This window comes from Artemia franciscana, chromosome 12 (genome assembly GCF_032884065.1).
Source record: "Artemia franciscana chromosome 12, ASM3288406v1, whole genome shotgun sequence".
Classification (NCBI taxonomy): domain Eukaryota; kingdom Metazoa; phylum Arthropoda; class Branchiopoda; order Anostraca; family Artemiidae; genus Artemia; species Artemia franciscana.
This window is the reverse complement of record NC_088874.1, coordinates 39,337,565-39,352,531: the sequence shown is the minus strand read 5'-3', so window position 1 is coordinate 39,352,531 and position 14,967 is coordinate 39,337,565. Positions and strand designations below refer to the sequence as shown.

At 33.5% G+C, this 14,967-nt stretch overlaps 1 protein-coding gene across 1 annotated transcript in view; it reads right to left on the bottom strand.

The window, feature by feature from the left end:
• Window positions 1-14,967, bottom strand: part of LOC136034102 (zinc finger protein 665-like) — a 62,482-nt gene that overhangs the window by 19,999 nt on the left and 27,516 nt on the right. The window contains exon 4 of the mRNA XM_065715232.1: window positions 7,565-7,614. Coding sequence (XP_065571304.1) covers window positions 7,565-7,614 — 50 coding nt within the window. The remainder of the gene's footprint in view (window positions 1-7,564; window positions 7,615-14,967) is intronic.

The following is a 14,967-nucleotide window of genomic DNA, read 5'->3' as shown; positions in this document are numbered from 1 at the left end:
GTAAAAATAAGTTTACAACCCAAAATTAAAAAAAAAGGATTAAATGCTTAATTTGATGGCAACAATTTATCAAATTGTCCAAAGGTAATGAAAATCGTTGCAATAAAAAAAAATTATAATAGTTAGGTGTCATAGCTTGTTAAATTTATTCACCAGGCTAGAGTAGCAAAAATGTGTAGGTGATGGTGAAGTTTTGTAACGTTTGAAAAAAAGCAGCAAAATGGAGGAAGAAAACGGACGGATGTTTGAATTTGTTTTTGGAAATTAGAGGAAGGAATTTTAGAAAATTACTAACATAATAATCAGTAATTTGGTTAAGGTTTGGTGGCGTTTTGATTATATTATCTCGTAGAATAGCTGTGTGTAATTTGTTGTTAGTAAAAATTAAGGTAGTAGGCTAGGACTAGGTAGGACAACATATCAAGGAATGGGGGATAACCCCAGCTCAAAATCTGACATGGCCAGAGGTCAAAAGGGAGTAACAGATGGAAATCAAAACGAATTGTATATATTAGGGCATCTGACTAAAGGTGGAAGTGGGTCAAATAGCCCAAAGCAAACTGGAAAGGTCCCTGAAGCAGCAAAAGGATATGTGGCAAAGAAGCTCAGTATTCTGCTAAAGGCAAGTGGTATAAAAGAGGGCTATGGTGAGGTTATGAACAGATCAGGGCCAGGAGGCTCCATAGTGATTCATGTAAAAAATGAATTGTATGCACAAAAGATTCTTGAGATGAAAGAAATAAAGTTCAATGAAGATTTGATTGTATTTGAAAAGGGTGACAAAGATACAATGTTTAAAAACAAAATTGCAAAAAGAATAGGAGTGATGTTTATGGATAAAGAAGTTGCAAGCTATGAAGAAACAAAGCAAGAACTACTTGAAAATGAATCTGTATCAGAGATACGCCTAATGGGCAAACCAAGTGATGAGAGAAACACTTTTGGTGTGATCATTACTTACAAAGCTGATCAAGAATTTCCCACAAGTATTGTAGTCTGGGGTATCAGAAAACATGTATCTCAGTATCTGCCACAACCAGAACAATGCTTTAGATGTCAGAGGTTTGGACACCGTGCTCTAGAATGTAGAGGAAAAGAGAGATGCATGATTTGTGCAGGAGCTCATAGCAACAAGGACTCCACCAGCAGTGGAGACATGGGCACAACAAAATGCATAAACTGTGGTAAGAACCATACAGCAAACTCAAAAGAATGCCTAATAAGACAAGAAAGGGCTCTTATACTTAAAAAAGCAATCCTTGAAGACCTGCAGTGCATGAAGCAAGAAAAAAAAAATGCTAGTACACAACTGCAACTGCCACCAAATTTCCAAGATGAAAATGCCTTCCCACAGTTAGTGTCTAAAAATTCATTCCCCTCTGACACACAAGAAAATGGTATAAATAAACAAGCACTAGCAACTCTTTCAAAAATGGTAGAGAAACAAAATGAATTGATTACCAAACTAAGTAATATTGTTACAAGCTTAATTATGATCATTCCAACAACCACAGCAAACAAAAAGAAGTTGAAAGAAATAAAAAAGAAGATGCAAGAAATAAAAGAAGAATCTGAAACTGAAGAGAATAGTGAAGAACATGACTCAGATGAGGCCATGGAAAATCAAGTCTTCAACTCAAAAAGAAAGACAAGTTCAGAGTCCCCACCCACCATGCTTCCAAAAACAAAATCAAGAAGATCATGAGGATTATGCAGATTAATGCCAACTGTCTCTCACAATCAAAAAGAATAGAATTAAAAAATGTCCTTGTAAGAGAAAAACCTGATGTAGTGTGTGTTCAGGAAACATTCCACACAGCTGCTGATAAAGCTCATTACCAAGGATACCAGTCATTTAGATGGGACAGAAAATCAGGAAAAGGAGGTGGTCTTTTAACACTGGTGAGTGACAGATATACTGCAGAGGAAAAAAAAATTAGTTACAGATGGATCTCCTGAATTTGGAGTGGTTAAGGTAACAAATACTAAAGACAAGGCAATTAACATAGTTAATTATTATAATAATAGAACAGGAAATTTCAGCAAATCTCAGTTTAGAAAGATACTTAAAGAAACAGAACACCCAAAGATAATAATAGGAGATTTTAATCTTCATCACACTCTATGGAATGACAGTCACACTGAAGATGGTAAAGCTAAAGAATTAATAGAGATACTGATTGATCCAGATGAACGGATAGCTCTTGCTACACCTAAAAACCTTGCAACTAGACTAAATAAGACAACTGGGAAAACAACAACGCTAGACTTGACTATTATATCTTCTGAGCTAGCTGCTGACCTGACTGTCTATTCAAAAGGTGATTTTGACTCTGACCACTTCATCATTTTCACTGACACGGAGTTTGGACCACAGCCTTCTGCCTGTGAAACAAGAGAAAAATGGTCATTTTCTCACAAGAGAATTGCTAAATGGAAAGAAGAAATATCAAAACTTAATTTACCCAACCTAAAAACACTACCTACTGAAGACGCTATAAAAGAAGTCACAGAAAAGATGATAGAAGCTGGGAAAAAACACCTAGCTATAAAAGGTAGCCAAGGATTGAAAAAGAAGACTTATAATTCTACCCCAGGATGGACAGCCAAATGTGAAGCAATAAAAAAAAAGAGAAGAGACCTAAGAAATCAACTGAAAAAAAGTTGGAACTCTGGAAATATAAACATTTCTGCGAGCAGACTAAAAGCTGAGATAAATAAAGTGACAGCCCAGCTCAGACTAACTGTCAAAGAGGAGAGATATAAAGCTTGGATTTGGAAACTCATGAAAAATTCAGAGGAAACATTCCTGCAAGATGCTTGTGGAGGAATTTTAAGAAATACATAAAAAGAGAGACATATGTGGGTGAACCAAAGCTTCTCCAAATGGGTAGACAACAAGCCTTTGAAGATGCAGAAAAAGTAGAGATCTTAGCTGATCAATTTGAAAATACATCTAAAAGAAGCAGAAGACAAGGCACCAATAACCTCAATAAAACTACTCCAGACAATTACAAGCACTGGAATAACAATGAAAAAGAACCTTTGCTTAAATTAAGGGATATCCAAAGAGCAGTATCTGAGCTAAAGTCAGGTGCAACAGGAAATGACAGAGTCCACAATAATATGTTAAAAGCTCTTCCCATTGAGACCATGCAAATAATCTTAGAACTATTTAACAAATCCTTAAATGAAGGAGTTGTACCACAAATATGGAAACATGCTATTATCCATCCAATCCTAAAACCTGGAAAAGATCCTAAAGACCCTGCTTCTTACAGGCCAATCTCTCTACTATCATGCCTTGCTAAATTACTTGAAAGGGCAATAAAAGCAAAGACTATAAAGGCTCTGAAAGGCAATATTCAAATTGAACAGTGTGGATTCTATGAAGGCCGGAGTACCACTGACACCCTAATAAGGCTTGAGCATCATGTAAAAAAAGGCTTCTTGAAAAAAAGACACACTTGTGGAATTTTTTTGATGCTAAAGCAGCATTTGATAAAGTAAATATTGAAAAACCTAAGGAAAAAATTCAAGAACTAAAAGTAGATAGAAGGTACAGTATGTGGCTTCAGGAATGGATAACCAGTAGAACTTTTTCAGTAAGGATAAAAAGGACATTGTCAACTATAAGGAATCTGGAAAGTGGGATCCCCCAAGGAGGAGTCCCCAGTGCCTTGTTATTTGCACTATACATAAGTGATCTCAATGCAGATAACCTCCAAAGAGTCAAAATATATCTATATGCAGATAACTTGGCTGTTACAGTTGAAGGCCAACAAAGAGAAGAAATTCAGACATATGCCCAAAAAGCAGCAAATTTCATAGAACAGTGGGCAGCTGAGAAAGAAATTATCCTTTCAGAAGAGAAAACAACAATGATGATGTTCACCAGTGAAAAAAGAACCAGACCCAGATATATTCCTGAATGGATTGAAAATTAGATGCACAGAGAGTTTCCGCTACCTTGGAGTTCTCCTTGATAGTCAGCTGACCTGGGAAAAACATATAGAAGAACTCATAACAGCTGTAGACAGACGAAAAATGCTTATTAATGCAATATGTAACAAAAAGTATAAAGTCCCAAGGGATGTTTTAATGCAGTTTTCTAAGGCAATAATCCTTGGAAAAATTGATTATGCATCTCTGGTATATGCATCTGCTAAGAAAACAATCCTTGCAAAATTAAATGCAAAATGGAATGAGACACTAAGAAGGACAACAAATGCATTAAAATCAACACCAATCCCAGCTTTACATATTGAAACATCAACGACTTCACTACCCACAAGGAGAAAAATACTTATGGCAAAATATTTATTAAAGAAGAGGGGAACTGAACAAGAAGACATTATCAAAAATGAGATCATTATGGACCCATACCTTATGGATTACAGATTTGAAATTCACAACACACCATCTCTAGTCAAACTTATGAAGGACTATCCAACAAACATGTCACCTCTCACAATTCCAACTGACAAGAAAAACAAAATTGAAGGACTAGAAAGAAATATTTCATGGAAAATCCACGAAGAAATAGGACAAAAATCAAGAATGTCTGAGCAGTCCCTGCTGCAATTTGCACTGAGTGAACTGGAAAACTACAGAGACTACAGGAAATTTTTTACAGATGGGTCCAAAATAGGAAGTCGCACTGGCTGTGGTATATGGGATGATTATAAAAAACTAGTAACCCAGTATAGGCTGTCGGACCACACAAGTATTTATATGGCCGAGCTATTTGCTATTGATACAGCAATAAAAGAAATAGTCAGAGAGGGAAAAGAAGGAAAATACCTAGTATGTACAGACTCCTTATCTTGCCTAAAGTACCTCAAAGTAGCCCACGAGCAAGCCCCAACAATGGCAAGGGATATTGTCCAAAATATAAGAATGATTGAGGAGACAGGAAGCTGTGTCTCATTGATATGGATCCCAGCCCATGTAGGTGTATCAGGAAATGAAAGAGCAGACCAAATGGCTAAGGATGCTACTAAGAAAGAAACAATGGAAAATACACCTTTACCTCATATCCAAACCACAATAAAGATAGATGAGAAGCTAAAAGAAGTTGAACTGGAAGAATTCAGGAAAAGATCACTGAACATGTACCTAGAAATCACTGAATACAGATACATTAATCATGAAATGAAGCATCCAGAAAAAAGAGTTGCAGACATAATATTCAGAATGAGGACTGGGCATGCAAGGACGAAAAACATGCTGAAAAGATGGAATATGACAGACTCATCTGACTGCAATGTCTGTGGAGTGGAGGAAAATTTACAACATATAATTATGGAATGCAAAAAGTACGAGACTGCAAGGTCACGACTAAAGGAACAAATACTAAAGAGTGGTATTCAGTTCAGAATAAAAGAACTGTTAGGAAAGGTTGCAAAGGATAAACAAAGGGAGACAGTTAGGTATTTAGGACAATATGTAAAGGATACTGGCCTAATTGATGTTTTGTAAAATAATGAATAGTGTATATATGTGGGTGTATGGCAATGCATGAATTGTATTGTAAAAATGTCCGGTTCTTCCTCCCCTGTTAAATAATTGTAAATCAATATTGTAATTATAAAAATGTGTAAGTATGATTGATTTAGTGGATTTTGTATTATTTTATTTTTTTATGGTTGAATAGTCAAAATATATATAATCTAGTTTACTTTTTATTTGCTGGGGGTATATATTTAAGTTTTATTTTTTTGTTGGTATTGGATTTACCACTTGTTTTTATATATGTTTGTTAATGAAAGCAAGTTGTCAGTCTGTCGAATTAAATTATATTTGAAATTTGGTAATTTTTTTTTTTATATATATGATAAAAGTGTATTGATTGTTGTTATTTTTTAAATTATTTTTTGGTAATTTTTGACGCCACTACAATGAGGGATTTCCTAAGGACGGTAGGACATCCCTCTTTATGTAGGAAGTGCCATGATTTTGTTAGTCGAAAATTTTTTTGGATTTGTGCACTTTCCGAATTTTTGACTATTTTAATTATTGTATATATAATTGATTTAATTGATATTTTATGATTTTTGACAGGGTATTAGACTAATTGTTAGTTTGTGTGTAGTAGATTAATCAGTCAACAAAGCATGACTGTGAAGATTTTTTTTTTTTTTTTTTTTTGGTTTTTCTAGGTTGATGATAAAACAGAAAAAAGATCCTGGAGCATAGAGAAGAAATTCTGGAAGCTCCATTCAATTACACCAACAACAACAAAAAAGCAGCAAATTCGCTCAACCACCCATATTACTAATTACCTTGCTTAACAGCAGTGAAGTCAGACAGCATGGGTGTTTCCATAGTTCACCAGTTGATTTAAATACACAGTCAGTCTTTTGTGACAGTTCCGGGAAGTTAGAAATCTCTAGAATCCCAATAATTACGAATTATTATAATGAAATATGAGATATACATTTATTAGAAAAAGAAAACAAACAGTATTCCCCATTCACCAGCCAAGAAAGGCAATAAACTTGGAAGGGCAAGCAAGGTTATCACCCTCAGCTAATTAAAACCACGTTCATATAACATTACTCAATACTAAAGAAACTCAACTGATGAAGGAAGAAAGGGAAAAAACAGAAAGAGAAAAGGACAAGAAGAAGACAGAAAACAAAAAAATTAACAGAAAAATAACTCAGGGAAATGCCTTGAAGAGAATGACAACCTGGAACGGGCCTCACATCAAAATCACTCACGAGATAAAAGAAACTTCTGTACCCGTGACTTGAAAGCCGGAAGACTAAGCACATTTTTCACATCCTCGGGCAAAATATTCTAAACATGGGAACCATAATGGCGAATCACAAAAGATGCCCGAGTGGTACTCCTAAGCTCATGAGTTAAGTTATCAGCTTTTCTTGTATTATGATCATGACAGTCTCTATTAAAAGTAAAAAGATTTTCAAAATCAGCGATTCAAATATTTATAAGAGAAAATCGCGACTTGGTAATCTCAAATTTGGGATACATCCATTAACTTATTCTTTTTAAATTGCTCATGAGCAGGAACCTCATCAGAATCATAAAATTCCGATAGTAATTTTACAGCTCTATTCTGAAATTTTTATACTTTTTTGAAACATGTTACAAAATTACTTACCCATATAGAGCATCCATAGCTAATATATGGACAAAATATAGAAAAGTAAATCATTTTTAGAGTCTTTTTTGGGACTAGATTTTTAATTCTTTGCATCACCCCAAGACCTCTGCTTAATTTTTCAGCTATCGCTATTTGAATGGTTTTTTCACGACAGGTTTTCATCAATTAAAAACCCCAAATATTTCGTTGTTGCTAATCTTTTTATCACATTTCTTATAACCATGATTTGATCATTTCCAACACTTGACGAAAGTCTAGAGAATATCATGAAAAAAGTTTTAAAAAAGTTTAGGGTTAAGAAATTTTGTTGATAAAAAGTTAGAAATTTGGAGACAGCATTATGAATTTTGTTATACAAAAATCAAGAGACAGCACAGCTTATTATTATATGGTACTGTATTCCATAATTATATGGTAGGCTATGATATTTACCATAAATATATGGTACCATATCTTCAAAAGAAGACGAAGGATCACAAAACCTAGAAAACAGTTGAAAGATGCAAGCATTAGAAGTATATAAATTATAACATTCAAGACTAATTAATTGACAATCTGACTTTTATAGTGACTGATTGCAATAAAGAGCCCTATTGTAAATAATTTGAACATTTTTCAACCCAAAGATAGCCTATTGCGAGGCTCAAGTTACTGGAAAATTTTGCAACTTACAAATGAAAAAGTTCAAAGGTAAAGAACAATTTTTGAAAAGAACTCATATTATAATTCAGTAATTACTATTTACAATATGTTTATTTTTTGACGACATTTCTTTTATCTAGCTGGTTCTGCTGGACCAATGCGTTTTTTAAGTCACTTGATTGTGTTTAGAACATTTGGTGAAAGGTTGGCACAAAGCCAGACAAAAGCCAACCACACCAAGCCAGACTAAGCCGCCAAAAATTGAAGGCTTCCAACTGGTATGCATTCATAGGTGCTGGTAGGGAAGGGAGGAAGGATAGACTATACGTTGGGAGATAAGCTGCCGTGTATTTGCCCCACTTAGTCTTTGGGTTTGTACCCCCATTTTATCTTTGTCTCTGAGCAGGGAAAAATTTATTTGAAAAAAAGAATCATTTCAAAAATCGTTGAGCAGCATACAAGCACTAGATAACTTGCATAGTTCAATTCCCATAAATATTTCTACAAAATTTGTAGAATGTTAGATATATTAGAGAAAGGGCAAACCCCTCCTCATTTAAATCATGAGCTAAAACCCTTACAACAAAAAAATTTACAGCCCAATTTTTTCCCCAATTGGAAATCAAAAGTTCTACTGCCCTTTTTTAAGAATCAAGTCATCAGCGGGCAACCAACCAATACTTTGCTTTCCCCAAATGTATCCAATCAAATTTGAGATTGCCAATTTGTTCAAAAGAGTCCAAATGTTGAAAAGCTATACCTCAGGAGTTAACAATCCTCCCTGAAACCCGGGGACTAAACCAATATGTTAAGCAGTTTGCTAATTGTTAACATAAAAGGTTTTTAAATAAGGAGTGGTTGTACTAGCTTTAAATGATGCTCATTTGTTTGAAAATACAACATTTTTGTTGTTGTTTTTAAGTCAAAAGTGATTTGAGGCAGCCAGTCCCACACACAGCCTTTTCCCTCAAATGCAGGTTATCCAAATTTGGCAATAGCCATTTCGTTAAAAATTGCCCAAGGCCAGCTAATGGTAAATATTTTGCAGTTCATATAACTGACTAACCAACAAAGGGAACATGCCACTTGATACCTTTTTTATGTTCTATATGAATATAATCGATTCTATTGCAAATTAAAATTTCAAGCACTTTTTGAGCTCTTGAAAAGAACCAAAATATGAGGGAGAAAAAAGGCTTAAAACATTGGTCTCACACTTTGAAACATTGGTCTCAAATTTACTGTTTTGTTATAAATCCACTTTGTTAATGTTATATAATCCACAAGCAACGATTTCCCATGATTAAGTTGAACAAATTAATTTTATTTTGCTGTTTATGTCATTTTCTTCTTCCTTGACACCAAATTTTAAATTAAAGTATGCGTTTTTGGTCGTTTTTGACAAATTAATTATCTCAGCACCAAGATTATTTATAGTTAGGTTGGGTCAAAAAGGGTTTAAATTTGAACTTGCAATAGATGCAATTATTATTTTTTGTAAAGAACATAAAAAATGCATCAAGTGGTATGTTCACTTCATTGGTAAGTCAATTATACAAACTGTGAAATATTTACCGAGCTAATTAAGCCTCCTGGATTGAAACCTCAAGGCAAGGGCTCTAGCTTATGTTATATACCCATTGTTAACATATAGGGATTTTAGTTGGGTAAGAGGGCATATTTTATCCTGTGTCTTAAAAAGGCTTAGGGCACAAAGGTGAAACTTCCCAGAAATGTTGAGAAGGATACCATATACAATCAGAACACACTATGTACTTTTTTTGTGAAAAAAACAATATCAGCAACATTTGAAAAACAACTGAGCATATCAAGTTGAAACTTTAAGATATCTTGAGTAAAGTTTGAAGAGATTTGAAGGCAACAGGCTCCCATTGCTTTGCCCTTTTTAGGGTGCCCCTTGCTCAATATTGATTAAAATGGTCATTTAGTTTAACTAATTAAATAATCAAACAGCTATACATTCAGGGAGACCATGCACCCCATTTTCCAAGGTCAAGTAAAGCATATTATGCAAGTTACACATTGTCCACATGCAGGATTTACCAATAGGAAAAAGGGACATATTTGATTCTGGATGTACCCAAAAAGACTAAGGGCATTCAGGGCAGAGATCACAATCCCTGAGTGCTGTAGGGGAGTGCATTGTAACTCTGGAGGCATAGTAAGATCATTTTAGCAAGATTTTGACCCACTTTACTTGCATAAAAAAAATTACCACAGTAAGCCCAAAAATATACTACTGGCTTTATTTTACTAGTCTATTAAAGAGAGCTGTGATCAGAAAAAATGAAGAAGCACAATTATTATTCCGGTACCAAAGCTAGCAAACAACAATTTAAATCTAGATTTATAAAAATTCATATCTCTAATATCCTTCCTCTCAAAGATGATCAAGGACATTGCTTTGCTGTCTTGGAAAGTAGTAGGGCTAAGTAGAGTAAACATTCAAGAAAGGATGTAGACCTCTTCCTTGCCTGTACATTTTCCCCTAACAAATAAAACTGACAGTTGTATCAATTCATATAAATCTTTGGGAGTGGTTGGTGTATTTTTCAAAAACCTTAGAGGCATTTTTCACTTTTTACAAATACAATTTTTCAATTTGGTATTATGTAAATGCTGAAAAAGAGTGTTTCTAAAATGCGTTTTGTAAAAGTGAAAAAATCCAAAACTGAATTCATAACATCAAAATGAAGGAAAACCAAAAGTTTAAATAGTGAAAACAATGTATCCCTGAAGAAATCTCCCATAGTTCCATGCTGCTGATATTGTTTATTTGCTATTAGATTTACATGAAGAAGAGTCATTCATGAAACATTAATAAATAAAATTAATTTGAGAATTGACAATATAATTTTTCATATAATCTAGCTAGTTAGAGTGTGCATACATAAATTAAAGCCATTTTTGCACTATTTCTGAGGTGAAGTTAAAGAAACAGCACAATAGTTTCTATGGGGCTAAGTCAATTTTGATCCCTTAACGGGGCGCCACAAGATATCTTGTTATCTTGTCAAGTAGTTTTTCAACTATAATGTAAAGTTGAAAAAATTGTTAAAAGCTGATTGGAATTAAAAACAAGCTCTTAAATAATCACTTAAACAACTCTATGATGTTTCAGTTCTGTTTTAGTAACAGTAAAAAAAGAAAGAAGACAGTGTTAAGAGGTAGTTTCTGTATATTATAAGGTAAGAATTTTATTATTTATTGGTTTCTATTATTATTTTTGGTTTCTTGATATGGCCTTGGGCTACAGGAGACCATTCAGATAAAGGGGGGGGGGCTGCATTGTCAAAAATGCAAACAAAACTTTAAAAAGAAAATAATATTAGCACTTTACTTGATGCTAATATTGTCTAATATTGTCTTGATGCTAATATCTTCAGTTAATATTGTCAAGTCTATTATGCCTAGTATTAGTATAATTATGGCTCATTTAATTAACCTTGCATTTTCAACAGGAACGTTAAATTTTTTTTTAAAAGTGCCAACTAATCACAGGAAAATATCCATATTATCTGGTTTTTCTAAAGTAATTGAAAAGTGTTTTTACAATAGAGTGTACAAGTTCTTGGAATCGCGGCAATTTTTCAGTAAGTTTCAGTTTGGTTTTTGGAAGGAATATTCTACCCAGCATGCAGTTCTTGCCATGCTGCAGTATATTCATGAATGTTTAGATGAAGGGCTTCTTCCTGCAACGCTGATCTTGGATTTAGAAAAAGCTTACAACACAATTTGTCATTAAATATTGCTGTATAAGTAAGATAATTGTGATATTAGAGACCCAGCCCTGAACTATGTGAAATCATATTTACATGGTCGGTATCAGGTAACCCAAATTAATGATTCCTTGTCTATGCCTTGTCATCAGTCAGAAAAGGTTGGCGTTCCACAGGGGTCCATACTTGGTCCCTTGCTATTCCTGATTGATATTAATGGTTTTTGCAACTCTTCTAATGGGGGGGGGGGTCTCAACATTTTGTTTGCTGATGATACAGGGTCAACTGTTGCTGGCGAGTCCACAGATGATTTGAAGCAAAAGATTAACGGAGTTTTAACAGCATCGGTTCAATGGATACAGGCTAATTGGTTGTCACTAAACATAGCTAAAACAAAATTCATGGTTTACAGCTGCATATATAAAGAGCCTATTGAATTTGATAAGGCGAGTGTTGAAGGCCTAAATATAAGCATCCAAAGAGTAAGTTCAATCTGGTACCTTGGTGTCAAGATTGATTATAATCTTTCATTTAAAGGTCATCTTGGTCGTTTACGAATTAAAGCAGCACAAGGAGTTGGAATAATGTATAGGTTGCAACATTTTTTCCCTTATGAAATATTAAGATTGTTATATTTTTTTTTAGTTCATTCCCATTTATCATTTTGTCCTATTGTTTATCTGGCAACATTTAAAACCCATCTTAAACCATTACAAATTGTGCAAAACTGGGCTCCATTGATATGCTTGGGAGAAAGGGCAAACATCATAATTATGAGACTTGGCATAAAGACCAATGTACTTCTTCTTGATTTATAACACAGAGTGATCAAGATTTTCACCAAGGAACACGGTAACAAGCGCATTGAGAAAATTTCATACTGTATATGATGATACTAACTCATTCAATATAATCTGACATGAACTTTTAAATTTTTTCCTAGAAACTTCAACATTAATCTTTTTTTTCTCTATGGATTTTTTTTTCAAACATTTTTTTTTTTAATTCATTGTCTCTGATTGCTTATGATGTCATTCTCCGTGCGCGTTTGTTTGATTGTTTTGTTACTGTGATAATTATTTTGTCATTCTCCTTTATGTGGTGGGCCATGGACTTGGGTATTGAATCTTCAACTAATATTATTTCTGTTGTAAATATTGATGGGGTCACCACAATCACGAGCTCTGTCTCACTATAGTGACCCAGTGTATTTTATTTGTTGTGTTTTTTTTATATATGAAATCAAGAAATTTGAAACAAGAACATAGAACCTATTAGAACAGAGGTGAAACAACATTTAAATCTTAATTTTTAGTTTCTTTTTCTGTAATTTTAGTTATGAAAAAGCAATTCCTGTTATCTAACAGCCATATTAATGGTTTTATTCTAAATTTAGGAAATGTACTTGAATATATTTTAGTCCATGTATAGCACAGGTTCCTGATAAAACCCTTCAAGCATAGAATCAACCCTATAATTTAAGGTACATATTCAGGGGAGAGGTCAGGGATTTTGAACCCTTCCAAAATGTTTGTCAGACTTGTTAAAATGTAATAAAAATGTATAAATTTCTTCTGTTTTTTTTTTTATATATGAAATCAAGAAATTTGAAACAAGAACATAGAACCTACTAGAACAGAGATGAAACAACATTTATATCTTAATTTTTAGTTTCTTTTTCTGTAATTTTAGTTATGAAAGAGCAATTCCTGTTATCTAACAGCCATATTAATGGTTTTATTCTAAATTTAGGAAATGTACTTGAATATCTTATCTTTTGAACCTCATAAATTGGGATTGAGAAAAGTTGCAAAGCTGAAAATGCTTTTCTTGAACTTCACTTCAGCTTAAGATCTATTTTGTAAGGTTTCACTTTCATAAAAAAATTAAGGATAATCAAAGGTTAGTGTCCTCTACAGGGAGAAAAAGAGTAGCCCTGAACCGTCTTTAGTCTGTAGATCCATCCCAGACAGCTCATTTCCCTAACATAACTGTATTTCAAGATAACCAAAAATGGCTTGTCTAGAATTTTACCATATAAAATATCTTCTTCAGAATTGTACATGTCTTCTTTGCTATTGAAACTGATGGGAATGATAATGATATCAGTTAGATATATCAGCCTTTTCTAACTAGAAAATAGGGTAATTATATCTCTTACCCATCATACTCATGTCTTGGTATGACAGAACCAGTTTCTTTCTGTAGTTTTTCTCTGTGTAGCCTGAGAATGTTGGCTATATAGGCTTAAACTATTTTATAGAAATATTTTAATTGGTGTTTTGGTTAGGTTAGAAACCATTTCATATACAAGGCATAAAAACGATCAAGACAAAAAATGGGCATAAAAAAGGCATCAAGTGTTATGTTCATTTTATTTGTAGGTCAAAAATACAAGCTGCTTCATATTTACCTAATGGCTTTACTTGCCAGTACAATCTGGTACAATCTAGATTAAGAGAAAAAGATATCATCATTGGGGTCCAGAAAAGGCTTAACATTCAAGTACTGAATAAGGGAACTATTCTGTTCAGCAGGAGCATTAAAAAATCATCAAGTGATAGTCAATATTCAACTTATTCATGGATCCCAATAGTATTGATAAATCATAAGAGCAGAAACTACAAAAAGTATTAAAAAAAATCAACAATGCCATCTAGCATCTGGCATTTTTAAGCCTAATAAAGCTTTAGTTTTGTCACAAGCTGTTGAAAATGCATATTACTGAATATAGCAAAATTCTTATGATCACATATTATTTGTAATTACTACAGAAGTGTTTTCATTTTTTAGATTTCTAAAATCCTCCTACAACAAAACTAAAAATACATAAAGTGGGCAGGGTTTTGAAGCCAAGGGAAATGTTGGGGTTTGGCAATATGAATGAATAATGACATAAAGGCAATATGCAAACTTCCGTATCTAGCTAAATGCAGTAACTCAAAAAAACTCTCAAAAAACTCTCAAAAAACTAAAATATCCTCCCTTCAAACTTTTAACACCATAGATTCTTGCCCTTGACTAACCACAATTTCTGGCAAAAAAAAGGGTTGCAATGATGAAACATCATGAAGATAAGAAACAAGGCTTAACCAATCAGCAAAAAGCACACCATAAACATCAACTAACAATTCAACCAATCAGAATACAAACCTCAAACTGTTGCCTATGGGGCTCATGGACTAATATTCTCTGCTCTATACATAATGTTATCTCTAAAAAAATTGGAAATTTGTTTAGAAACAGCTGACTAGGTTAAACTTAAAAGTGAAAGTAAAGCATCTTGGAATTAACATCAATGGATGCATAAGTTTTTTAATTATATTTTGACTTCCTACTATACAGAAATTACCAGTGACAACTGGAATTGGTATTTAAAATATAATTTCATTCATATTGTAAAACCTCAACTTTCTCTTGGCTTCAAAACCCTGCTGCTTTATGCATTTTTAA